This window comes from Delphinus delphis, chromosome 9 (genome assembly GCF_949987515.2).
Source record: "Delphinus delphis chromosome 9, mDelDel1.2, whole genome shotgun sequence".
In the NCBI taxonomy this organism is placed as follows: domain Eukaryota; kingdom Metazoa; phylum Chordata; class Mammalia; order Artiodactyla; family Delphinidae; genus Delphinus; species Delphinus delphis.
The window spans coordinates 105,408,981-105,434,949 of record NC_082691.1 but is presented as its reverse complement, the minus strand read 5'-3'; the positions used below and the strand labels follow the sequence as shown (position 1 = coordinate 105,434,949).

Below are 25,969 nucleotides of genomic sequence, written 5' to 3'. Positions count from 1 at the left end.
GCTCCTGCGCCCTCCTGGAGGCTGTTGTTCTGTCTCCTCATTCATGACCATTCTCTCTACAACACCTATCGTAATTCTTGGTGGTTTCAGTGTCCCAGTACTCTGGGAGCTCCTTGACCTCTCTCTTCCAACGATCTCCCTCAGCTGCTTATTGCCTGGGATTATAATGCAGGCCTTGTCATGAGCGGGAGCTCAAGTTCTTGCATAATCTCAGAATCAGTCGTCCTCCTCTCCACCTCTGATTTTTCCAGCTCACTTCCCACAGTTCTTCAGTATTGAGACTTAACGTGTCATTTATTTATCCTAATAACTTTTCATTACCAGCCCCACCCTTTTCCATCATACCCTTGCTTTGTCACAGTTTAAATTCCTGGGCCGTCGTTATAACCGGTCCCTCGCGTGCACCCTCAGTCCCCTTTCCCTCTCACTCTGTTGTACTCATGCCTGGCGAGACTGCAGCCTTGCTTCCAGCCAGCTCTGGATGTCCTCTGCACTCACGTCTGTTCACCTCTGACCATGACTGCCTGGCCTTTCTTTATGTGCATGACCATAGGTTCTCCTTGATGACTATTTATATCTTCTCTTTTCTCAGACCGTCTTCACTGTCACTCTCAGGTGATAACTTTGCTTCCTATTTTCTTGAGAAAATAGAAGCAATTATGACACAACTTGCACGAGCGTTTCCCTTTGTGTGGATCCACCTACCTGTAGCTGCCCCTGCTTGTGCTGCCTTTTCTCCTTACACTGTGGCTGCATTGTCCCTGCTTCTGGCTATGGTTGGCCCTCCCCTGTTGCACTGGATTCTGTCCCTTCTCACTGATTCTAGGACAGAACTCTAGCCGTTCTACATTTCTCTTACAGAATCAGTTTTTCACCAAGTGGATCATTTCCATCAGCATAGAGAATTACTGTGATTTTTCTCAGCAGAATGAAAGACCAAGTGAAAGAGAGGAAGGAAAGGAAGGAAGTGTCGATGAAAAACTAATCAGTTGATCTAAGAAAGAAATGGAAAATTTTATTCAAACCAAATTGAGGATTATAACTTGGGAACAGTCTCTCAGAAAACTCCAAGAACCGGTCCTCCTCTTAGAGGTGAAAGCACAGTTGTGTGAGTTTTTGAGACAGAGGGCTGTGCATTAAATGACGTATTATCAACAGTTTATACAATCCAGACCTACACATACAAAGTGAGTAGTGGGTGGTGGGTCATCGCGGTCCTTTAGAGGGTTAAGAAGGAAGGTTGTCTCCTAAGGAGTCGTCTTGCTGGTGCCAGGAGAACGTTGCTCTTGATGGTTGAGCAGGTTTTCTGCGGATGGGGCCGTGTGGTCAATGCATAGTGCAGATACATGGTGCACAGTGTGGGGAGAGAGGCGGCCAAAGGGCAGAGAAAACTTCTTGTGTTAAAATTTTCCTTGACTTGCCTTAGAATACAAATTTTTCTTTCCTCAGAAGGAAGGAAAGCAAATCAATCTGTCTTGACCTCTTACCTGCTCCAGCTCACCACCTCATTGCTTTCCCACTTTTAGAGCGGAACTCCCAAGGGTTGTATTCTTGTTGGCTTCATTTCTGTGCTTTGAACATTTGGCTTTGAACTCACTTCTGCCTCCACGACTCTACTGAAGTGCTGGTGCCAGGTTGGCCCCAAGTTCAGAGTCCTCGTCTTACACTCCCCTCTCCTTGAAATTGTTTTATTCCACTTGGTTTTCAGTTTGCTACACTTTCCTTGTCCTTCCATTTAATGGGCTGCTGCTTCTCAGTCTGCTTTGCTGGTTTTCTCTGTGTCCATTCCTTCTTCACACGGGACAGCCTCATGCCTCGGTCCTTAAACTTCTCTTTTCTGTTTGCCTGCCCTCCTCTGGTTGTGTCCTTTGGCCGCATGGCTTTATACCACCTGTGTGCTGCTGACCTCCAACTGTGTAGATCCAGCTGCCTAGTAGACGCTCCACTGGGCTAATTGGCATCTTGAACATGTCTAGTCCAGGATCAGCTACTTCCGCCTCTGTCAGAGTGGACCCATCCCTGTAGGTGGCAAATCCATTCGTCCAGGTGCTCAGGCTAATATCTCGGCGTCTCTTTCTCTTAATTCCCACGTGGGTTCCTTCGCAAAGCTGTCAGCTCTCGCTTCAAACCTCTCCAGCATCTGACCGCGCCTCACCCCTTGTACTGTCACCGCTCTGGTTTGAGTGGCCAGTCACCTCTTGGTTAGATTCTGTAGTTTCCTGGTGGGCTCCCTGCATCTTTGGCCTTGTGAGTCAAGGAGAGAGCTTGAAAATGTAAGTCAGATCTCACTTGTTGGCTCCGGTCTGTAGCTTCTGCATCCTCTGGCTGCAGAACAGTCTCCTTGCTGTTCTTTTCTCATGCGGCCTGCCCCGCCTCTGCCTCCTGCCTTTCAGGTCTTTACCTAATGGTCCCCTTCTCTGTGGGCTTTCCCACGCTGTGAGCGTGAGGCTGTGATTTCGTAGTGCCAGGCCCCCTCCACCCTGGCACTTCTTTCCCCCTTCCTGCTTTATCGTTTCTATGGCACTTCCCAGTCGCTGACATGCTGCTCACTTTTCATACACTGCCCATCTCTCCACCTGGAACAGGAACGCCACAGGGCAGGGAGTTTTGCTTATTTTCTTCCTGATCCTCTGATACTGCCAGACATGTGGTGGGTTGGTAGTAAATCCTTGTTGCATATGTAAATGGAAAGATGAAAAACACACATGGTGGATGGTTGTCATTTTACCATAGATGTGAAGAAGGAAGAAGTAAAATTTGGTGACAGCATAAAAGACAATCACATGGAAGAGTATTTAGGAAAGCCCATAGTAGAGACCTCTGGAGACAAACCAAGATTGAGGGGCTGGAGGACCGTGTGTGCTGGGTGTTAGTAAAGAAGCAGAAGTAAGGTGATTTTCCCCTATTGCTAACCCAGGAAATGGGGGCAGTCACAATCCATTTCTACTCCAGGAACCCTGAAGAGTGGCCCAGCAGAAAGTCTCATTACATTAATCGTGGTGGAAAATCTTTCCTTCCCAGCATAAAGTTATATATTTATCATTAGCCTGTTTAAGTGTTTAAGTTATGCAACGGCATTAATTGAAATAATTAGCTTTTGTGTGTATAGCCTATGGGTGTACTGGGTACCTTTAGAAGCACCGTAATGAATAGGAATTATTTTTTGTTGTTTAAGTTCACACCCTTCACAGTTCTTTTAATGTAATTTATTTTAAAATATTATAGCCTTTGAACTTAGTGATTCAATTCGGTTTTGTTAGGTACTGTTTTCATCTTCACGATAAAGAGTTAGTATATCACTTTCGGTGGCGGTTACTTTCCTGCTTCGTTCTGATCTTTTTTTTAAAGCTTTTTCTATTGAAGTTGATATTGATTCTTTATTTTTAAGAGCATAGAAGATGTACTTGTTTCATTTTTGCTGAGTGTCATGTTGCAGTACCTTTGTATTCTGAAAGGTAAAGGATTGAAAAAAACGACATATCTGAATTTTTTGTGGAACTAAGTGACCTGTCAGAAGCATTTTGTCACCATCAGCCCTTGAATCTTGCTGTTCATAACAAAGCTGAGTTTGCCAGGCAGTCTATGCTTGCTTTAGAGTTCTAGCATCCTGTCGGAAGCTTTCCCATTGTCATTGGCAAGACAGTCAGCTATATGATGTCTTTCACAATAGCACCTTTAATGGTATAAGGAGGCTCATGTTGGGTTTTATCTCATGTCCGCTACGTTACTTTCATCTTGACTTTCCTTAGGCATTCTTCTGTAGGCCAGCAACGCTTATTCTGTTGGTTATACCACTGAAGTGAGACTGTCTCAGATTTAGCAGACTCTGGCCCACTTCGAGGACTGTTTGGGCTTAGACGGCTGAAGGTGATCAAGTATCAGCTTTCATCAAGAACATACATAGCAAAGACTGTGGACACTGAGTGACCCTCTTTTGGGCAATACTGTGATAGAAGAAAATATTTAGTAATATCTTGACTTCATGAACTAACAGAAAAGAGTATTAATTCTACTGGTAATACTAATTAAACGGTTTCTAATAAGATATCAAAATTTGGGTCCAAGGGTCTGAAACTGTGAGAGACACCTTGTTACAATTTGTTCAGTTTCTTGGGCCATGTAATCACTTTTCATGACAATAAAATATGACCCAGATAATGAGATGATGAAGGGATGAAATGAATTGGCTGAAGATACAGTATTAGTAGATGAGGAATACTTTGTAATAACAAACTATAGAATAATTTAAGAGTTAAGTAGCATATATTCTCTGAAATTTAGAGAAAGAGATACTCTGTATAGATGATCCAGATTTGTTAGCAGAAGATGAATTAATGCATATGAGCTGCTTGTTCAACCACACTTATGTGGAGGATGGTGTTCCCGAGAGTAGCACATATAAAATAATCTTAACATCTTATCTGGCTTAAGATCTACCAATAACTTATAGCTAAAGTAGAAAAAAAAAGGCCAAACCATTACTTTAAAATCTTTTTTTTTTTTTTTTTTAGATGTTGGGGGTAGGAGTTTATTAATTAATTAATTTATTTTTGCTGTGTTGGGTCTTCGTTTCTATGCGAGGGCTTTCTCTAGTTGTGGCAAGCGGGGGCCACTCTTCATCACGGTGCGCGGACCTCTCACTATCGCGGCCTCTCTTGTTGCGGAGCACAAGCTCCAGACGCGCAGGCTCAGTAGTTGTGGCTCACAGGCCTAGTCGCTCCGCGGCATGTGGGATCCTCCCAGACCAGGGCTCGAACCCGTGTCCTCTGCATTAGCAGGCAGATTCTCAACCACTGTGCCACCAGGGAAGCCCCCAAACCATTACTTTAATTGTACATAGCTTCATATAATGTTCCTAAAGCTGATTGTTTAATACTCTCCATCTTGCTTGTGGTCTTTTATAATCAAAGTATTTTGCGGGCTTCCCTGGTGGCGCAGTGGTTGAGAGTCCGCCTGCCGATGCAGGGGATGCGGGTTCGTACCCCGGTCCGGGAAGATCCCACATGCCGTGGAGTGGCTGGGCGCGTGAGCCATGGCCGCTGAGCCTGCGCATCCGGAGCCTGTGCTCTGCAACGGGAGAGGCCACAGCAGTGAGAGGCCCGCGTACTGCAAAAAAAAAAAAAAAGAAAAGTATTTTGCATTTTCAAAATTGTGTTGAATATCAAAAGTCTCATATTACTTGGTTCTATAATTAGCCATATTTTTGTGGATGTGTTAGAAGTAAATAGAAACTATTATTTTAACAAATGTTAGCACTGCAAATGGAATAGAAATAGAGTTTTTGAGTATGCGAGTTGTCTGTCTCCTCTGTAGATAGTAGTAGTATTTGTTCATGCCCAAATAGATGCTTTAGAGAGTTCATGCCAGGCTTCAGTTTTCAAAAGCTTTCTGGGGTCTGTCTAATTATCAGTGGCTTTATGGTGTACAGTAATTGGTGTTTGCTTAGGGGATGGAGACTGTTCATTCTATGAATTATTAGGAGTCTTGGGCTTTAACAACTAACTTGTTTGTCTAAGTGACTAGAAATAATTAAAAGTACTTGAGTGACTTCACATTCTTGGTGATAAAAATAACTTTGGTCAATTTTAAGTACTAAGTATAATGAAAATTTTAAAGAGTTACTTAGATAACAAATTTTCTAATCAGCTTTCTTTTGGCTATATGCTAAATTTAAAAGTTAAATGAAAAAATAATGTTTATACTAGAGGTATCTATTTCCAAGTAGTATTCATTATGGGACTAAGTTTAGGACACTGAATTGTTTATGGTCCTGAATTGTTTAGGGAGATTGTTTTATTGCTTCATATTCTTTGAATTGTTTACATACCCAGTTGGAGATTTATGTTTGTTTTTAAAAATACAACATTATATATTTTATATTAAATAATTAGTGTCTGTCCTTTAACATATGAATGCATGTCAGTTAAGGCTCTCTTACGTATTAAGAAAAGGTGTGGGCTTCCCTGGTGGCGCAGTGGTTAAGAATACACCTGCCCAATGCAGGGGACATGGTTTCGAGCCCTGGTCTGGGAAGATCCCACATGCTGCGGAGCAACTAAGCCCGTGCGCCACAACTACTGAGCCTGCGCTCTAGAGCCCGTGCTCTACAACAAGAGAAGCCACCGCAGTGAGAAGCCTGCACAGTGCAACGAAGAAGTAGCCCCTGCTTCACCGCAACTAGAGAAAGCCCGCGTGCAGCAAAGAAGACCCCACACAGCCAAATATAAATAAATAAATATCTAAAAAAAAAAAAAGAAAAGGTGTAAGGACAGCTTAATTATTGAAGAAGTGCTGGACTTTGGGAAATTATGTTATCTTGCAAGCAAAGTATTTTCAATACCACACTAGTTTTTCAGTTTAAGAATAAAGCTGGGAAAAGTTGCCTTCAGCTATTAGTTTTCCTGAATCCAAAGAGATGGGTGGGGCAGGATCAAAAATACTCATTTGATCAAAGTTATTGGCTCTGAAGGTATTCTTACCTGTGTAAGAAAGATGAAAGGTGGTGTTTTTATTGCATGCTAGTAACAGTGTAATTTTGAACTAATTGGTGGTGAACTGCCAGTCACCTAGGGGGAATGCAAATAGATACTCTTACAATTTCCTTTGAGGTAGTGAAGTCTTATGTTGAGGCTGGAAGGAGAACAGAATAATACCGTTAAATTGACCTTAAATGAGCTGCTTTGTGGTTTTCTTGGCGAATCCCTTTTTATTTTTCATGACTAGTCCAAACAGGTTTTGTCTACCAATTTGACTTATTGACTAGACAATGCTGACATTGAATATTTTAGATTCATTTTGAAGTAAAGTAATGATAATACAGTTCTTTAGGATATTTTGATCATTTTGTCGCTGCCGCTTAAATTTGTGTAACATTCCAGAATTCTTTGCAGTGTATCATGATTCCTTACAAGAGCCATCATTTCCTTCCAGTCATTTATAATGGAATATTCCGCCCAAACAAGCTTACTTTTCTCACTTAGGTAGTGAGATATACAGTAAAGGATGGTGGTGTCTTTGAAAATTGTGTTATTCCAGATGAATCTAGTCATTTAAAAAAGGCGTTATTTCTTTGAGGACAATAAGAATGTATTCTTGATTTTAGTATGCAACTCAGTCAGTGTTTATTAACTACGCATTGTGTGCCTAGCATTGTGTCACCAAAAAATAAACACACAGTGTTACAGAAATATCACTTTAGTTATTTTCCTTTGAAAACATTGATTAGTCTAGACATCTGTATTGAGCTTTGTAGACATCACACCCACAAAGTAGGCATTTATGTCTTTTCACTTAATTTTACATTGGCAGCAGGAATACTGTCTACTCTGATTCCCTTTCAAAATTCTGAATATTCATCGGATTATTTTTTCTAACAGTGAACTGGTTACTGGAATAATGCTTTTCTTCACAAGTATAGGGAATGAAATGTAGTTTGGAATTGTATTTGTAATTTATCAGATAGAGAAGTTAAATGAGCATTGACTACAGATACCTACCGTATAATTTGTAAAGAAATGAGATAAAAAGTAAAATTCACTTATCTCTAAGACTACTATATTCAAAGATACTTGAAAATCTTATAATGCTATGCCATCTTACTGTAAATCTCTTTGTTATACAGAAATATCCATTAATTCTGTAACTGAAATGTTTCTCTTTTTGTTTTGGCTGCTAAATTTGTAGTCAAAGTTTAGTAGTTTTGGGTCACACTACCTGAATACATCTATACTATCTTTACCCCTGTTCTTTTATAAACTATATACTGGCAAGTAAAATGATGAAACTCATGAGCTCTGGAAATAGTGTATAACATTTCAGTGCTTGCAAGACCTCAGGTTCTCCAAAAGAGAGAATATTGGATTTCTCTCTCTTTAGCGATGGACAGAAGCGAGAAAGGAAATGCAGTGGCGAATACTTACCTTTTTTAGAAACCTGGGGTAAGACTGAAGTTTTGTGATTCCACAAGAGGGCTTAGTGCATTTGTACCCTGCTGCCTTGGGTTGTTGGCCTGAATCCTCCCTTCAGTATTTCTCCCTTTGAGAAAGGAGCACTGTTTGTATCTTGAGAGATGCCAGAGCACTGAGTTGTCTTTCTCCTGAGTCAGTATTTCTGGTCAGTTCATCCGTACTCCCCAAGAACAAAAATTACTGGGCCCTCCAGTTGTTTTGTCACTGTTTGAGCGACTGTGTGCGCTGAGTAGGTGTGAAGGGAAGAAAAGTGGCAGATACAGAAAAGTTACCATTCGCTTAGGACTGCGTGACGAAGGCCAAGATGAATAGTGAGAAAGTGTGATTCCAATTGAAGTTAACTAATGGGAGAGACAAATAAGAATTTGTAATTAGCCCCCAAAAGTAAATACCAATTTTCAAAGAGATATAATTAGAGTAGAAAAAGGATTGCCTAGAATGTGGGAAAAACATTAAAAATTCAGTAGACAAAGGATGTGATAGTCCTTGTGGTAGACAGAATAGTGTCGCACGAAGGTACCCAAGTCCTAACCCCAAGAGCCTGTAAACATGACCCCTTACATGGCAAAAGGGACTTTGCAGTGTGATTAAGCGAGGGGGGGTCTCGAGATTATTCTAGGTGATCTGACAGGCCCGGTGTCATCACAACATTGTTTTTTTTAAAAAATAAATTTATTTATTTATTTATTTATGACTGTGTTGGGTCTTCATTGCCGCGTGTGGGCTTTCTCTAGTTGCGGAGAGCGGGGGCTACTCTTTGTTGCGGTGCACGGGCTTCTCATTGTGGTGGCTTCTCTTGTTGCGGAGCACGGGCTCTAGGCGCCTGGGCTTCAGTAGTTGTGGCGCCAGGCTCAGTAGTTGTGGCACGCAGGCTCAGTAGTTGTGGCTCGCAGGCTCTAGAGTGCAGGCTCAATAGTTGTGGCATATGGGCTTAGTTGCTCTGCGGCTCCGCGAGATCTTGCATCAGGGCTCGAACTCGTGTCCCCTTCATTGGCAGGCGGATTCTTAACCACTGTGCCACCAGGGAAGTCCCACAGCATTGTTATAAGTGAAAGATGAGGCAGGAGGGTCAGAGAAGGAAATGTGGCCGTGGAAGCGGAGGGTGGAGTGATGTGAAAAAGGGACCATGAGCCGAGGAGTGCTGGCAGCCTCCAGAAGCTGGAGAAGACAAGCAGATTCTCCCCTGGAGTCCCCAGAAGGAACACAGTCCTGCTGACACCTTGATTTTAGACTTCTGACCTCCAGAACTGTAAGATAATACATTTGTATTGCTGTAAGCCACTAAGTTTGTGGTGATTTGTTACAGTAGCAATAGAAGAATAATACAGTCCTTCTGAAGATTGAATTAATCATCTGGTAGAATCAAGTGGAAGAACTATTTCATGTCACAGGACAAAAGAACAAAGAGAAGGAAATCACTAATGAAATAATAGACATGGACTACAGAGCTAATATACCTAGTCTAAGTAATAGACATCTAGGAGAAGAAAAAAGAACAAGTAGAAAAAAGTAAATAAATAATAGAAGAACTTGTCAGTGAGCTGAGGAAGGACTTGAGTGTACATTAAAAAGGTCACAGAGTCATAGGCAAGATTATTAAGCAGGAAATAAACAGATCCAGAGTTACATGATTCACGAATTCCAAGAATAATGATGATAATAATAAAAAAGATTTGCAGGCTTTCACATAGAAAAATTACTTACATAGGAGAGAGAGGCCAACATCAAACTTCCCTTTTATAACCTGTTAAGGATTATTAAATAATCTTAGTAGTCTTAGGGGGGCAGGGAAGATTGCAATTAAAAACTCATATATTTCCAAAGATGTCATATATCTATTAGGGCACAAAAAGACATTCATTTATTTATTCATTTTATAGCTGTATATTTAGTAACTAGGTACTATTCTAGTCATTAAGGATATGGTGGCTTCCATATCACTGGAAAACTTTAGTAATAATCTCAAACTAAATATTTTTAAAACAGTCTCAGCACAGTCCAGGACTTAGGAGGGGTGAATGGAAAGCAGTGAGAGAATGGTTTTAAAAAAGTGTTGTGAAAGCTTCACCTTGGTGTGGGGTAAGTTACCTAGTAAGGTTTCCCTGTGGGGTTAGGTTGAAAAAAACATTAAGTCTAAGTATGTGTGTTAAGAATGAGAAAGTAACCACTGAAGTGTCAAATTAACATGGGTAAAAGAATAAATAGAAATTCCACTTGCTAGGAAAAGAAGAAATAATGAACAAAATAAAATAAACAGAAATTATGAAATTACATGAAAGAAGAAAGCACCAGTCTTCATAACAGACGAACTTGGGGATGGCAGGATTCAGTCCCTGGATGTCACTGTTGAGCTGCTGGAAAACCCACTTTGAAGCCCACTCTGTGTGTATACTTCCAATTACATGAAATTGTTTTATTTTTTAAGGTACTTTGAGTTGAGTTTTCTGACTCAGCAGAAAGCCTCCTAATAATACCCCCCCATTTCACAGATGAGAACGCTGAGGGTCAGAGAAGCATAAACCTAAAAGAAGGAACACTTGAGAGGAGAAAACCATAAAAAATTTTTGAAATTTAGCAGACCTGAGAGAATTTTAGAAGTAACTAATTTAGCAGACCCAAGAAAGCTGAATCCTAAGCCATCTGTGCTTGATTTATATTCCAGAATCCCCTAAAGTCCCCCAAAGTGGTGCTACCAGCCACCTATGGAAGTGGGGATAGAGTGGAACAAGTTAAGATAAGGAGGATCGGTGAAAAGCCTGCTTATGAAACGATTTGATCCCCACCTGTTTCCCCTCCATCCAGGGTACTGGACCACTGCCTCTTCCCCACCTCAGCAGTAGAGGGAGGGTAATTCTCCAGAGAAAGTGAGACTGTGGCCTGGGCACAGATTGGGGGAGGGGAGGATGGGATGAGTGCTTACAGACTAAATGTGTGAGCTCCCATCTCCCATTACCTGGACAGCCAAACTTTAATACCCCAAGAAGGAGATCAGGGAGTCTTATCTGGGGAATCTGGTCTACCCAGGAGGACAGTGTCACACCCTGCTAGCAGTTGGGTGTCCATTAAAAACCCAGCTGGATTACCCACCAGGAAGTCTTGTCAGGTGCCACCCATGCAATCTTAGAGTTTCAAATGATCATTTTTAGTGCTTCCTTCTTAAATATGAACAGATGACTAAGCCTTATCATACTTAAGAGAAAAACCTCTCATGGGAAAGTAGGGGCCAAAACAAACAAACAAACAATAAAGAACACTAAAGGGAGATGGAATATGCACAGGATAAGAAAAAAGTAAAATCTATCATCAGTATCCTGGGAGAGACTGAGATTGCATCCATGGGAAGGGCCAGGATTCCATTAAAAATGGAATAGCTAGTGAACAGAAAGGGCCTCTTGAAATTTAGAAATGATAATGTATCTAAAAGATTGGAAGTTAAAGAAAATAGGTCAACAATGACAACCATAGGGAAGAGTTAAGAATAGTAGAGGACCATTTCAGGAGATCTAACATCCAACTAATAGAATTCCAAGTGGGGAGAGGAGAGAAAACGGGATGGAGGAAATGACAACATCAAGAAAATTTCTCAGCTCTAAAGGACAAGAACTTGGAGATTGAAAGTGCTCACTCAGTGCCCAACATGGAACATGAGAGTGACTCACCGACACTGGGATAAAGGCTGACACGTTCTCTCAGGGAGAATGAGAAGCAGTTCACACTCAGGCCCAGGAGGAAGAAGAGCTTCAGACTTCTCAGAGCTGACACTGGAAGCTGGGGGGCGGTGGAGCAGTGACTTCACGATTCTGAAGGGTAATTAATTTTGAACTAACTAATAAAGAATAATAAACTCGTAAACACTAAATAAAAAGGTTCCCCTGCTATTTCTTGATTTTACAGCATTAAGTTAACTGTTACCTGACAGCTATGGAAGATGAGGGTTTAAGTCCCTGTAAACCACATGCCTTTTCATTCCTCATTTATAGTTTTTAAATATAAAAAAATAATTTATGTTTAACCAAACTTTCATATTCAGACTTGTATAGTTTCAAAAAAATTGCCTCCCATTCACCTTTTCTTTGTAAGCTTCTGGAGGAAATAAAGACATTTGGGAGGAAGGTTTAGCTTCGAACTAGTAGTAAATGCATAAAAAACTAAGCAAATGTAAAAAAAAGATTAATTCTGGGGGTGGGAAGAAGAATGTTATGGAAGAAAGGAAAGCTAATCATAGTTCATACATGGGTAAGCGGCAGAAGTTATATTGTAATAATGTAGGCATTGAATATTGCTCTAACCAAAATTACCAATGCAATGATATATGAAAGGGGGGGGAATGAATGTAAAGAAAAGCATTAAAGACACTGAGGGTCATGATGCAATGATAAAAGGTGTGATTCATAAGGAACATGTTACAGTCTTAGAGGAGCCCCCAAATCTTATCAAATACAAACGCATAATGAAAAAATTCTTAAAAACGGAGAAAAAACTATTCAGTCAAAGTACAGTTGTAGTGGGGGATTTAAATTTGTCCTTTTCAGAATTTAGCAGATAAAATAGAAAGAGTATGGACATATACAAACCACTAAAGAATCAAGCAGAAAATATGAATAAGGTGTACATGTTAAAGTAACAATGGGAAAATATTTTTTACCCATCATATTGGCAAAAATTCAAGAGTTACAACATCCACTGCTGGGGAAGAGATTGGAAAACACAGATCTTCCTTGACTTACGATGGGTTACGTCCTGGTAAACCCATTATAAGTTGAAAATATCTAACCTACCAAACACAGCTTAGCCTGGTCCACCTTAAGTGGGTGCTCAGAGCACTTATGTTAGCCTACAGTTGGGCAAAATCATCTGACATCAAGCATATTTTATAATAAAGTGTTCATAGAAATGTAAATTATTATAATAACTTATTACAATATATCACAATATTTGGGGGGGAAGTAACTTTTAAATATCTCTTAAAACTCTAAATACTCATATCCTTTGACTCGGCAGTCTGAATTTTGAGACTGTCCTACAAAAATAATAGAACCAGAAAGTACTGGATGTTCATAGAAAAATGTTTGTAGTGGCAAAAAATTGAGGAAAACCTGAATATTCATAAACGGAATAATTCTGAATAAAACTGAAGGACATCCATATTCTGGAATTATTATTCAGCTGTTAAGAAGTTGAGACTGTCAGTGTGGACATATCATTAACTAGGAAAGCAAGTGGTGAAATAATGTCTGATTTGACCCATTCTTATAAAATACATAGTAAAAATCATGAGTATGATTTGTATGTATGTTATGAGTATGTACATGAAGGTGAATAAAACCTCACCCAAGCTTTTGACAGTTGTTGCGTTAGGGAGGTGGGATGAAGAGGAGGAGATCTTGATTTTCTTTCACTTTTTATAATAAGCACATGATGCTTTTGTAATTAATGAAAAATTAATAATAGATCAAGTAAGAATTTTACCAGAGTCAGAAATTTTCTAGGAAACATGTAGTGTTTAATCAGCAAGAACTTGGAAGTTTTAAGGAGTAAAGAAATGGATGTACTTTTCTGTGAGTCACAGCAGCCCTTGTTTTCATTATTAGTGATCTGGATTTGCAGTGTGTTTTTTATATTTTCATTAAATGTGAGGGCTGCCTGTTCTGGGGTTCTGTTGTTACGTTTCTGAAATGTTTTTGCTTTTGATAGGACTGTCTTCATCAGTGGAACACAATATAACGGAGTTGGAACAAGAACTTGACAATGTAAAGACTCTTAAGACAAAATTAGGTATTGTACATTTTTTTCCTTGACTTATGTATTGGTCTTGGTTTCTTATTAAAGACTTTACTGTAGTCTGGAATATTTTTTAAAATTGTGAAATCTCTATGTTACAAGCTTTCAGTCTGTCCAAAGCCATTAATAAAGAATGTCTTTTAGTTTGGAGAGAGGATGAGCACGTATTTGTCCACTTTATGTTGTTGTTGTTTTGTATGTGTACAAAATGACTTTTCAAAGATGATGATGTTCCAAAATATCACTCCACTATCTTTTCACTTGTATTATTTCTGATAAGTAATCTTCTGTTATTCTTACCTTTTAATGTCTTATTTCTTTGTATTTATCCTTCTTGAGATCTGTGGCACTTCATGAGTGTGTGGCTTAATGTCTTTCATCCACTTGGGAAATTGTTGGCCATCATCTCATCAAATATTGCATCTGCTCATTCTCTTTTATTTCCTCAGACTCCAGTTATACATATGCTAGACCTTTTTACTCTTAAATCTTTTTCTTTATTTTCCCTCCTTTTTTTTTTGGAAAATAAGTAAACTACTTTATTTGCAGAAATCATAATCAGTTATTTAAAAATCCCTTTGGAATCTACAGAAAAAGCTAGAATGACTTCAATTTCCATTATTATGGTAGCTCTCTGACATCTTCATACACATTTCTTTTTAAAAATTTAAGTTTGATCCATCTTTTCCAGTTGTTCATGACATAAGGATTGGTATGTTACAAAGTAGACCTTTGTCACTAGAAACAGAGATTTGCTTCCAGCCTTTAGGAAACTGGAAGTGTTTGCCTTTAGGATGTGGGATTAGAGGGGATTCTTAACTCATGTTACCTGATATTTCCAGATCTCTATCAGTGTGTAAATCTATCATTATAGTAATATGTAAATTTAAAAAAGAAATACAAATATTACTGTATTTTTAGAGTAAGCTGTATATCCACAATATGTTTCATCAATAATTGAAACGTCTTTACGTTGCTAAAATTTGAGCATCACAGGATTGAGCTGTTTAATGTAGCAAACTGATTTTAAAATTCTGATTTTTATAGTGTGTGGAGGAAAATTAAAAATAATTTATGTTTTTAGGAAAAGATAATTTATGTAAGAATAATACATACTGGTTGTATTAGTAGGGAATGAAAATGTGAATCTGGGGAGAAGTTTTGGAAATTACTGAAACTTTTATTATATTTTGTTTTTCCTTCTAATAGAGAGGCGCAAAAAGGCTTCAGCATGGGAAAGAAACTTGGTGTATCCTGCTGTTATGGTTCTCCTTCTTATTGAGACAGTAAGAATTTATTTGCCTAGTTAAATAAAGCAGATTATTTTTTATTTACTTTAGCATTTGTGTATGGCAACTCCCTCAGCTAAATGGTTTCAGGTAAACTGGTTTTCTATCAACAGGATTAAAATCTGTCTACGCTTTTATTTGTAAAAACTCAATAGAGCAAAAAATGAAATTAATGGTAATTTTGAAAAGTCCTCAAGATTATCTATTTCCTCATAGAAGCAGGAAATTCATTCTTTGTTTCAGTTGAAAATTAAGAAGAGACAAGGTGTTGCAGATACCCTGATCAAACTCTGTGATAAGATCTGAAAATTATATTATTAAATTAGTTCTGATAACATTTTAACCATTTTTTAAATATGTGGAGTTGTGGGTTCCAATTGGTAAAATCGGTTAATAAGTGGATCTATATTAATAGCTTTTTTCTTAAGCTTTGAGATCATAGTACTTTGCAGAATTTTTACGAATTTATTCTGGAGTTTTTTATAGTCTCATTACTTCAGGTTTATATGTAGAGTTTTGGTCTTGACTGCTTTCCCTCTATTCTGAAGCATACATTTGGTTGGTTACTTAGATTTTAACGTTATGTGTATTGACAAAATTGAAATTCAGAACTGATGGCTTACTTTTTGTGTTGTAGTCCATTTCGGTCCTCTTGGTGGCTTGTAATATTCTTTGCCTGTTGGTTGATGAAACAGCAATGCCAAAGGGAACAAGGGTAAAGTAAAGTGCTTTAAAATGTCTTTCTTTTGCAAAAGTATTCTGTGTGTATAAACTGAGTGTTTCAAATAAATAAATGAAAACATTCACCTTTCTGCATATATATACTTCAAGTTGTATGAATTTCTTTATGCAGTGAGCTTTCATAAACAGTGTTTCTAAACTATGTTTTTTGTTTCTGATTTCGTATTTTGGATTGTCCGGCTTTTTATCAAGTATCAGAGTTTCCTTTTACACTTTGTATCAGAGTTTATCTTTGTTTTACTGAAATTCGTATTTGTGGTCCTTTAAGAAAATGTATATTTTGTGAAATAGTGAAATATAAAGAGTTTATTACATGGATTCGTTGCGTTTGCGAAGGATCCAAATATGTGGTTTTAGGGACTCATGCCTCAAAGGAGTCATTTTATGAACTTGAGTCAAAATGTTCAGTTGCTGGAGGAGAGTCAGATATACATCTTTTCATGAATTAACTTAATTATTTCTCTTGTTTAAAAATTCATGATTTTATTAAGTTCCATCAATTAGTCTATTTAAATATATTCTCCATATGGAAGGTAGTTTCCACTAAGTATTCATATATGGCATACTTTTTCTAGGTGTCTCTATAAACTTTTGGATACTTAAAGTAGCATTTAAGTTTTGACATTTTATTACACTTTTCGAAGTTAGCACCTTTGCCATCTCCCATAGAGATGACTTCAAAACTCTTCCAGACTTTTCATGCTTTGGGGAAGGGAAAAATTTTTCCTTAACCCTTTCTAGGATCTTCTGGCTGGTCTAAGAATTAGATTTACATGAGACAGATTAACAGGAGAAAACAGAATTTAATTACGTGTATGTGGGAACCCGGTAAGAATAATGAGACCCCAGGACAGGTTGGGCAATTGAGGCTTATATTCCATCTAAGAGAAGGAGAAGCGGGTAGGAGCTTGGGACTTCAGGCGGGAGGAAGGCAATTCACAGGGAGATGGAAAGCATATGTTTGGTAAACAGAGGGGACCCAGAGAGGCCTTTGGTCTCCAGGTCTTGCGGGTTCCGTCTACCACACTCAGCCAATATACTCTTTGTAGCTGTCTCTGGTGATAGTGCTCTGCCTGGACCAGGCCCTTCATCTGAATTCTTTTAGGCAGTTAAGGGGTGAGGTGGGGGTGGTGCTAAGAAGAAAGACTTACGAGTCTTCTGTTTCTTAAAAACAATCAGCCTAAAATGATCCTTATGCCAGAGAGACACCTTTTGGGGTGCAGATTTTGCTTCCCTACATGCCGCTTCTCTCTCTGAACCACACGATACACCTTTTCTCTCATAGAAAAAAGCCAATGTTTATCTTAATTCCTTTCCTTCAGTCAAAGATGAAGATACCCTCTTCTTTCAGAAGCTAATTCTTTCAGCAGTATTCTCAGTTTAGCTCCCTGCCCCCAGCCTCTTCAGGACCTTGTGCCATCTCTCACTGCCATGGCCTCTCCACCACTGCGAGCCTGCCAGCTTGCTTCAGGTCTGTCATTCCACTAACAAAAAACAGCAGTGAGCAGTCCTCCTCCATCCACAGCCTTGTCGTTGTCTTTTGTGTAGACCGAAAGCCATTGATAAAGCAGAAGTCAACTACTGTGTTGACTTCTATCCATTTTTTTTTTTTTTTTTTTTTTTTTTTTGTGGTACGCAGGCCTCTCACTGTTGTGGCCTCTCCCGTGGCGCAGCACAGGCTCCGGGCGCTCAGGCTCAGTGGCCATGGCTCACGGGCCCAGCCGCTCCGCGGCATGTGGGATCTTCCCGGACCGGGGCACGAACCCGTGTCCCTGCATCGGCAGGCGGACTCTCAACCACTGTGCCACCAGGGAAGCCCTCTATCCATTTTTTAACCCATTTTCTTATACCACATACTAGGTGAGGCCCAAGCCCTGTGGTACATTTTTGTACCATTCCTTTCGTGCATAGTACAGAAGGACTTATATGTGGTATGCTCTTTTTATGATTGTGTAAATAAATCAGATCATCTTAATCTTGCCTGTAGGCCTTCTCTTGAGACAGAGAATATTTCCAAAGTGTTTTCCATCCCAGTTAATAAGCTTTCTGTTAGCATTATTCATTTTTTCTTCAAAAGATTGACAAAAGTTCATAAATTCTTTGTCCATTACCTTATTTATATATGAAATTTCTGTGGTATTGTAACTTCTTCATGCCTATATTAGATTGTGTAAATAATATGTGATATTATTTATTGGTTTATTTTTTTATTAAGCTGACTTTATATTCTTAATTATCCTGGTATATCTGTTAGATGTAATTGAAGCTGATAGCACAGTAGTAGTTTGTATTCAGAGAGTTTCTTTAATTAGTAAGCTTTGAAAACATTGTTCCTACTTCAGTAAGAAATGAGTTTTTGCCTGTCTGGCCTCGTTAATAAATATTACTTTTTCTACTTGTTTTGTTAAGTTCTAGATAAAGATAGGTTTTGAGAATAGGTATGATGTTTAGGAAAAAATTTATAGCATTGCATTTGGAAAATCTGTGTTAATTAAATCCCTGAATTCCCAAGGAAGATTTAGGGAAAGGAAACTTTCAAGAGTAGTAACAGGATATGTGCATTCACTTTCTTTCTTTGCTTACCTTCCTTTTGACATATTTTAATTGTATAGTTTTTATATGTTACCTCAGTGTTCAATTATTTGTTCTATTCTTATTATACTATTATATTTTTAAAAAACTTCTTCCAAGAATATTTAGGATTTAACAATAAGCATAATCATATCATTTTGATAAGTAACTTAAATTACATTTGAGATAAATCAGAAATGTTTTGAGCTTGTTAAAAGTGTTAACATGTGGTTGAATTAGTTGATGAATTCAGTCTCGTCACATTTTATTTTCCCTTGAACCTCTAGATGTTACTCCAGGGTATTAAACATTCCTAATTTCAACTGTCCTATATTTATGAGACAACAATTTTAGGGAAACCAAATATAATAGTGTCATTGAATTCTGAAAAGTGTTTTTTTTCCCCCAGGGGCCTGGAATAGGAAATGCTTCTCTTTCTGCTTTTGGTTTTGTGGGAGCTGCACTTGAAATCATTTTGATATTGTATCCTTTCTTTAACTGAACTTCTGTCTGTTAACAAGTTTTCTGTCTAGTTTTCTGGGACAGTGGTAATTTACTAAGACACTCTCCTGGAAGAAAAAACAAGTCAGTCTTCCTCAAGCACTCCAAGTGGCATTTTGTTTTGTTTTGGTTTTCCTTTCGGCCTTAAGACGTTTTGGAGACAATTGAGAACTTAAGGAAACAATTCTTTGGAGAGTTTTTCCTTGATTCTCACAGCTATCTTATGGTGTCCTCTGTTGTTGGTTTCTATAGCCTCCGATTTTTTGGAAACTTTATTCCCAAGAAGGATGACACAACGATGACAAAGGTAAGGTAAAGTCTTAGGTGACTGTGCCTCCCTTTTGCCTTCCAAGACAGACTGTTTTATTTAGTAATCGCAGTGAATGGTTCATTTGCGGTTCTAGGTATTTGTTTGTAAGTTGCGTAAACACACGCACTGGAAGATTTTCAAAATGCTGAATGAGTGGGAAAAGGATGTGCTCTGTTTAATTTGGATGGCACCCATTCACTTGTAAATGCATAGAGCCGCAGAGCTTGTTAACTAGCTATAGACGGCTCCTGAAAGGACTCTTTTTCCTACAAAGAAAACGTATTGCTAATGAGTAACTTTGATTGTGCTGACTGTACTTCAGGGAACTTGTTTGAAATCTGAAGAACTTAGTTGCTACAAGTAGTAGAGACAAAGTATTTCAAATTTGAATAATTAAAGCAAGACGGAAGAGTTCTATTCAGAAACATTTTGTAGTCTGAGGCTAATTTGACTTTCTACAATATGTCATTGGCTTTGGAATAACAAAGGCTGTTATCTTATACAGTGACTGCATTTGTAAAATATTCCCACAGGCTGACAATGAAGAATAACAAGAGCTGCTGGCTTCTTTTCTTTTTTATTATATACTCCATATTTTCAGCTTATTCTAAAGGGGAGAAGTTATTTTTATATATCTTTATCTAAAATGCTATGGCTTCTTGAGATACTTAGCATCTAGTTTAAGTAATCATAAGTACTAAGTAATATTTTCAGCATCTCTTACTTAATATGAAAGAATAAGTATAGGATACAGTGAAAATTACTAGAATTTAGGTGTTTTGGATTTCTAGCTTTTTGGTATTAAATCTTATAATAGTTAAACATATTAGAAGTAGATATTATCTATCTTGAGCAGTAGTCTTGGCTTTAAAAGTAGAGTCAGAAGTATTAAAAATATTAATTTTTACTTGTTAGGCAAACCTTTTTGAAATCATCAACCTCAGTCAATAATGTAAACTGCGTTATCTGAGGTGTGAAGTAATTTGTGTTCTATAACTTTATATTTGTGTCAGGTACTGTAAATATCTTCTAGAACTCACAGATAGAACTTTAAATGTTGGTAGAAAAGTTTCTATTCTCTTTATTTTCTATGTTGAATTGTATCATTCAGAAGTTAGCAAAGAACAGTAGGTAACTGAAATGTCCAGTAACTTGTCAGAATGTGAATGGATTTTACTTATCCGTATACTGTGTAACTGCCCAATATTCTTTCTGATTTCTCATATCAGATCATTGGGAATTGTGTGTCAATCTTGGTCTTGAGCTCCGCACTGCCTGTTATGTCAAGAACACTGGGTAAGTTTAAATGAGAACTTTTCATTTAAAGTCAGTACCTTTTTAAGTATCAAACTTCTTGCTAAAGTTGTAGTTTCTAAACTGTTTTTCAAAGAGATCACTCTTTGAAATATATTATTCCCTCCCACATTATTTTATGCCTTTACTTCTGTAATTCACTTATATACAGAACTGTACCAAAATAAGTACTTTTATCAAATAAAGACCACTTATTGTTTCAAGTACTTAGAAATAGTCCTTGTCCAAACAACAGACTTTATTTTTTTCATTGACTAATTAAGCTTTGGAGTCCTCTAGTGAGGAAACTGTGATTTTTTTTTAAAAAAACAATATTTAATGTCTAGAAAATACTAAACTAATTTTTTCCTACGCGAAATGTTTTAAAAAATGTGTAATTTAGTATGTGGTTTAAAAAATTGAGAATATGTAACACTTATTTTAAGCTGCTTTATGTCCAGGGAATAGACTTGAAAGCAGTAAGATCTAGGAGAGCACACACTGACTTAAAGGACATCCTTTAGCTCTTCAGCTTTTTACTGGCTTGTCATTTATATAGTTTTCTTAATTTTTCAATTCACAGAGAATTTTGGTCATCATTTAAAAGTAAAATATTTCCACTTTGTCATTGAAATAGTTGAATAAATCTTCCTTCGTTTGGTGTTCTTTTCTTTTATAAAGCACTGTTGCAGACTGTATTCTCAGTTCTTGGCTAACTATTATTTCAGACAAAAATTTCCACTAGGCAGTTTTGTTCTGTTTTCTAGACTTAGATTTTGACTGGAGTGTTCACAAATGATTAGAAAAATCCCATTATTCAACCTTAGCAACATGCTTATGACAAAGATTGCAAGTAACTTTGAATTGCTTTTGTTTTAGCGCTTATGTGGCCTCCATTATTTATTCAAGGCCCACAGCTGTCGGGGATGCAGGCTGTGCCAGGAAGGGTATAAGCTTTGCGGTCATCTTCATAAGGCTTACAGAGAAGTTCATGTTTTAATACAAGTGGAATCTAAATGTAAAGGTAGAAGGGACCGCTGTTGCACAGACTAATACAAAGCTCATTTACTTAGAGGTCTTATTTCTTTTGTGTTTGCATTATAGGACTTGTTATCATTTTGACATCTGCTTATAGTGTGCTAATCTTGAAAATGCCATAAATATACACTTTAGTAACTTGATTTGTAGCTAACTGTGATCGTTTGTATTATGGCAGTCCAACAAATAATTTCTGTGATATTATAGCCAACCTACCATTTTATCATTTATGAAATTCACTGTGCTCTGTTATTTAAGATTAATTGTTAATAGTAATGTATAGATTTTATGGAAGAAAATTACATGCTGAGTACAGTTTTAATACAAAGAAAACAAATTAATGGCAAAATGTGCTTTTTGAAGATCAACAAATTAAATTCCTGAGTAGTTTGCCATAGAGATAAATAAAAAGAAGAAAAAGAGAGATGGAACAATTAAAATGCAGCTAACAAATGCCTGGACCCAGCTGTCCAAACAGGATTAATGGAGTGCATTAGGGTACAGTGAGTCATGTGGTGCTTTGCAAAATATCAACACGCACTGCACTACATGTTACGCCCAGTGGCACTGAATAGATGAAAAGAAGTAAATACGTTAAACAGATTCATAGAGGCTTTTCACAGTATTAAAAAAGCAAATTTCTAGACTAAAAGAAAAAGCTTTATTTTAGTATTATGGGAAATGCAAACTAGAGAGTTACTTTGTAATGCCTCTATTAACCCTTTAGAATTGAGTCTTTGATTTTAAGAAGATAAAATATAGAGAATTGTCATGAATATTATCCTAGTGTATAACGGGATTTTGATTTACTAGCTGAAAAGCTTATAAGACTAGAATAGAGGATGTATTTAGCAACCAAATTCCAAGCTGTGAAATTTTTCACTCTTTCTCATTGCCTCTCACAAGGAAGTCCTGACCCTTAGGATGCTCTCATTTGCTCCTGTGAATTCAGCCAGTGTTCTCAGTTAAATGAGAAATGAAGGAGCAAGGAAAATTATAATTTATCTGTATAAGTGCAGTTTTTCTCTTATTTTAGTAATTTTTAGTGATGATTATAACTTTAATTGTAAATTGCAAGTGTATTGAATCCTGTATAAAATAATTTGGTGATATTTTTGCTTCAAAAATGAAAATGTTTTTTAAAAAATTTAATTTGCCAACTGCTATTGCTGCATCATTGGTATAAACTATAGCTTTAGACTTGAATACCTGGTGTGATATGACAGATTTATTACTGAATTCCTCTGAAATAGCTTCTTATATTTAAATATGGAAGATTTTATACTAATTAAAAAATTACCACTAAGTAGATTTTACAAGCATATTACTTGCCACAAAGAATTAGGCTGTGAGGAGCATCTTGGCTATGTATTTTTAGCCAAATATAATTAATATCGATTGTAGTTTTGTTGTCCATTGGAAACACAAAGAATCTGTGCATTACACTTTTTATTTGAAATCTTTAAGGCCTTTTAAAACTGATGCCATGTCAGTGGATATGCTTTCCAAAACGTTGCTTTGCTGCCTGTTTAGTGTTCAGTTTTGAAAAATCCAACATTTGGGGGGATATGATGTCCTTATTTTTAGCAATCAATTTACTCTTTGGTATAATAGACTCTCAAGGTGATTAGAGGAGATGGTTCACAAAGTGAAAATGGAACAGGCTCAAACCTAATAAATTATCTATAGAGGCCCAGACATTTCTATAACAAAATATTTTAAAAGCAGCAGTGAATTTTGTGAGAATAGATTTTGCGAGATTGCTGACATGTTCTTGGTTATGCTTAATCAAGAAACAACTGAGAGATTGACACTTTTTGCATTATTCTTTGTTTGAAATCTCCTTTAACAGGAAAAATTTTCTCAGATGCAACCAATAGACTTCGTAATACTTTTACTAATTTCCATTTTGAAGTTATTTTTATAGTTAGTTGTATTTTCATCCTGAAATTCTTTCTGTAAATTATTCAAGGCCCAAAAGCAGCTATTTTTTAATACACTTAAAACAAAAAACACTTAACCTTTCAAATCAGCTTGGATCTCTTTTTAGTATTTCCATGTATTTCTCATCTGGGTCCCATATAGTCCATCATCTTGCAGAATTTAAAGTGGATTATTCTCTTTTGTTCCTTGAAGAAGGGACTGTGTTTAAAAACTGGTCCTTTGCGGGAGAGGTTTTTATTTGGGTTTGTAAATACACTAGTAATCTTTACCCTGAGCTTTCCCTCTCCAGTGTGAATCAGAAATAAATGATACATAGACATGACAAATGTGAAATTGAAGTATAAATCTTAATATATATTCCTAATTATGGCTTTGATGTAAAAATAATTCTAAACCATGTATTGAAAATTTCTCCACAAATTGTATATGACTTAATTATATTCTGTTATATTGCAGAGAGTAATAAATGAGTGGTAAAATTAACTTTTGATTGATTACTAATGTTCTTATACCTGACCAATAAATTTGTTTATCTAGTTAGGATTTTTAATTATAAAGAAAAAGTATTCTGTGTCAGATGTCTGGAAGAAGTCACAGAGTCACTAATGCTCACTCCCTCAACACCCTCGTTCCCAGTGTCCACTTGTCGTGTCCTTCTGTTGCTCTTCTTGTTTCAGAGCACATAGTCCTTCTTGCCTGAGGAAATGTCGTGTTGGCCACATATTCTAAATAACTTAGCCATCTGTTGACATACATTCAACTCCCTTAAGTTTTGATTTGTTATAAAATATTTTTCAAATGAAATTAATTCCAGTTGGAGGGAATTATTATTATTAATTATAATTATAATTAATTAATTATATTATAATTAATTAATTAATTATAATTAATTATTATTATTATTCCCTCCAACTATTATTTAGTTGGAGGGAGCCTTAAGATATAATTTTTTTAATGTTAAGAATTAAAATGTTACAATTAAAACTAGAACGTAAACTACAGTGAGGGTCTTATTTACATTAAGAATCAAGACCCCCAACCTGGCTGAGAATAGTTAATAGTACACCTGTACATGGCCAACTCTGAGACTGATTAACAGATTATCTCCTTATTTATAGAAAATTTTATTTTTAAATTAATTTTTAAGTATGTACATGAGTAACTTCTAATTATGAGGAATATTAAAGACAGAGGCTCAAATTCCTTGTGACCACCACTTTTATTTTTCTTTATTTATTTTTTTAACATCTTTATTGGAGTATAATTGCTTTACAATGGTGTGTTAGTTTCTGCTGTATAACAAAGTGAATCAGCTATACGTATACATGTATCCCCATATCCCCTCCCTCTTGCGTCTCCCTCCCACCCTCCCTATCCCACCCGTCCAGGTGGTCACAAAACACTGAGCTGATCTCCCTGTGCTATGTGGCTGCTTCCCACTAGCTATCTGTTTTACGTTTGGTAGTGTATATATGTCAATGCCACTCTCTCACTTCGTCCCAGCTTACCCTTCCCCCTCCCCGTGTCCTCAAGTCCATTCTCTACGTCTGCATCTTTATTCCTGACCTGCCCCTAGGTTCGTCAGAACCATTTTTTTTTTAGATTCCATATATATGTGTTAGTATACGGTATTTGTTTTTCTCTTTCTGACTTCACTATGTACGACAGACTCTAGGTCCATCCACCTCACTACAAATAATTCAGTTTCGTTTCCTTTTATGGCTGAGTAATATTTCATTGTATATATGTGCCACATCTTCTTTATCCCTTCATCTGTCGAAGGACACTTAGGTTGCTTCCATGTCCTGGCTATTGTAAATAGTGCTGCAATGAACACTGTGGTACATGACTGTTTTTGAGTTATGGTTTTCTCAGGGTATATGCCCGGTAGTGGGATTGCTGGGTCATATGGAAGTTCTATTTTTAATTTTTTAAGGAAGCTCCATACTGTTCTCCATAGTGGCTGTACCAATTTACATTCCCACCAGCAGTGCAAGAGGGTTCCCTTTTCTCCACACCCTCTCCAGCATTTACTGTTTATAGATTTTTTGATGATGGCCATTCTGACTGGTGTGTGGTGATACCTCATTGTAGTTTTGATTTGCATTTCTCTAATGATTAGTGATGTTGAGCATCCTTTCATGTGTTTGTTGGCAATCTGTATATCTTTGGAGAAATGTCTAATTAGGCCTGCCCATTTTTGGATTGGGTTGTTTGTTTTTGTGATTGAGCTGCATGAGCTGCTTGTATATTTGGAGATTAATCCTTTGTCAGTCACTTCATTTGCAAATATTCTCTCCCATTCTGAGGGTTGTCTTTTGGTCTTGTTTATGGTTTCCTTTGCTGTGCAAAAGCTTTTAAATTTCATTAGGTCCCATTTGTTTATTTTTGTTTTTATTTCCCTTACTCTAGGAGATGGGTCAAAAAGGATCTTGCTGTGATTTATGTTATAGAGTGTTCTGCTTATGTTTTCCTCTAGGAGTTTTATAGTGTCTGGCCTTACATTTAGGTCTTTAATCCATTTTGAGTTTATT

The 25,969-nt window shown here is 37.2% G+C and overlaps 1 protein-coding gene across 6 annotated transcripts in view; it reads left to right on the top strand.

The window, feature by feature from the left end:
* LMBR1 (limb development membrane protein 1) overlaps nt 1-25,969 on the top strand; it is a 154,209-nt gene that overhangs the window by 87,085 nt on the left and 41,155 nt on the right. For 5 of the 6 annotated variants that reach the window (XM_060021194.1, XM_060021193.2, XM_060021192.1 and 2 more), the window contains 6 exons: nt 13,662-13,742; nt 14,958-15,034; nt 15,675-15,752; nt 18,759-18,832; nt 19,067-19,157; nt 20,390-20,456. In XM_060021194.1, coding sequence (XP_059877177.1) covers nt 13,662-13,742; nt 14,958-15,034; nt 15,675-15,752; nt 18,759-18,832; nt 19,067-19,157; nt 20,390-20,456 — 468 coding nt within the window. Of the gene's footprint in view, nt 1-13,661; nt 13,743-14,957; nt 15,035-15,674; nt 15,753-18,758; nt 18,833-19,066; nt 19,158-20,389; nt 20,457-21,332; nt 23,903-25,969 lie in introns of those variants that run through there. The other variant, XM_060021196.1, reaches the window with a different exon arrangement.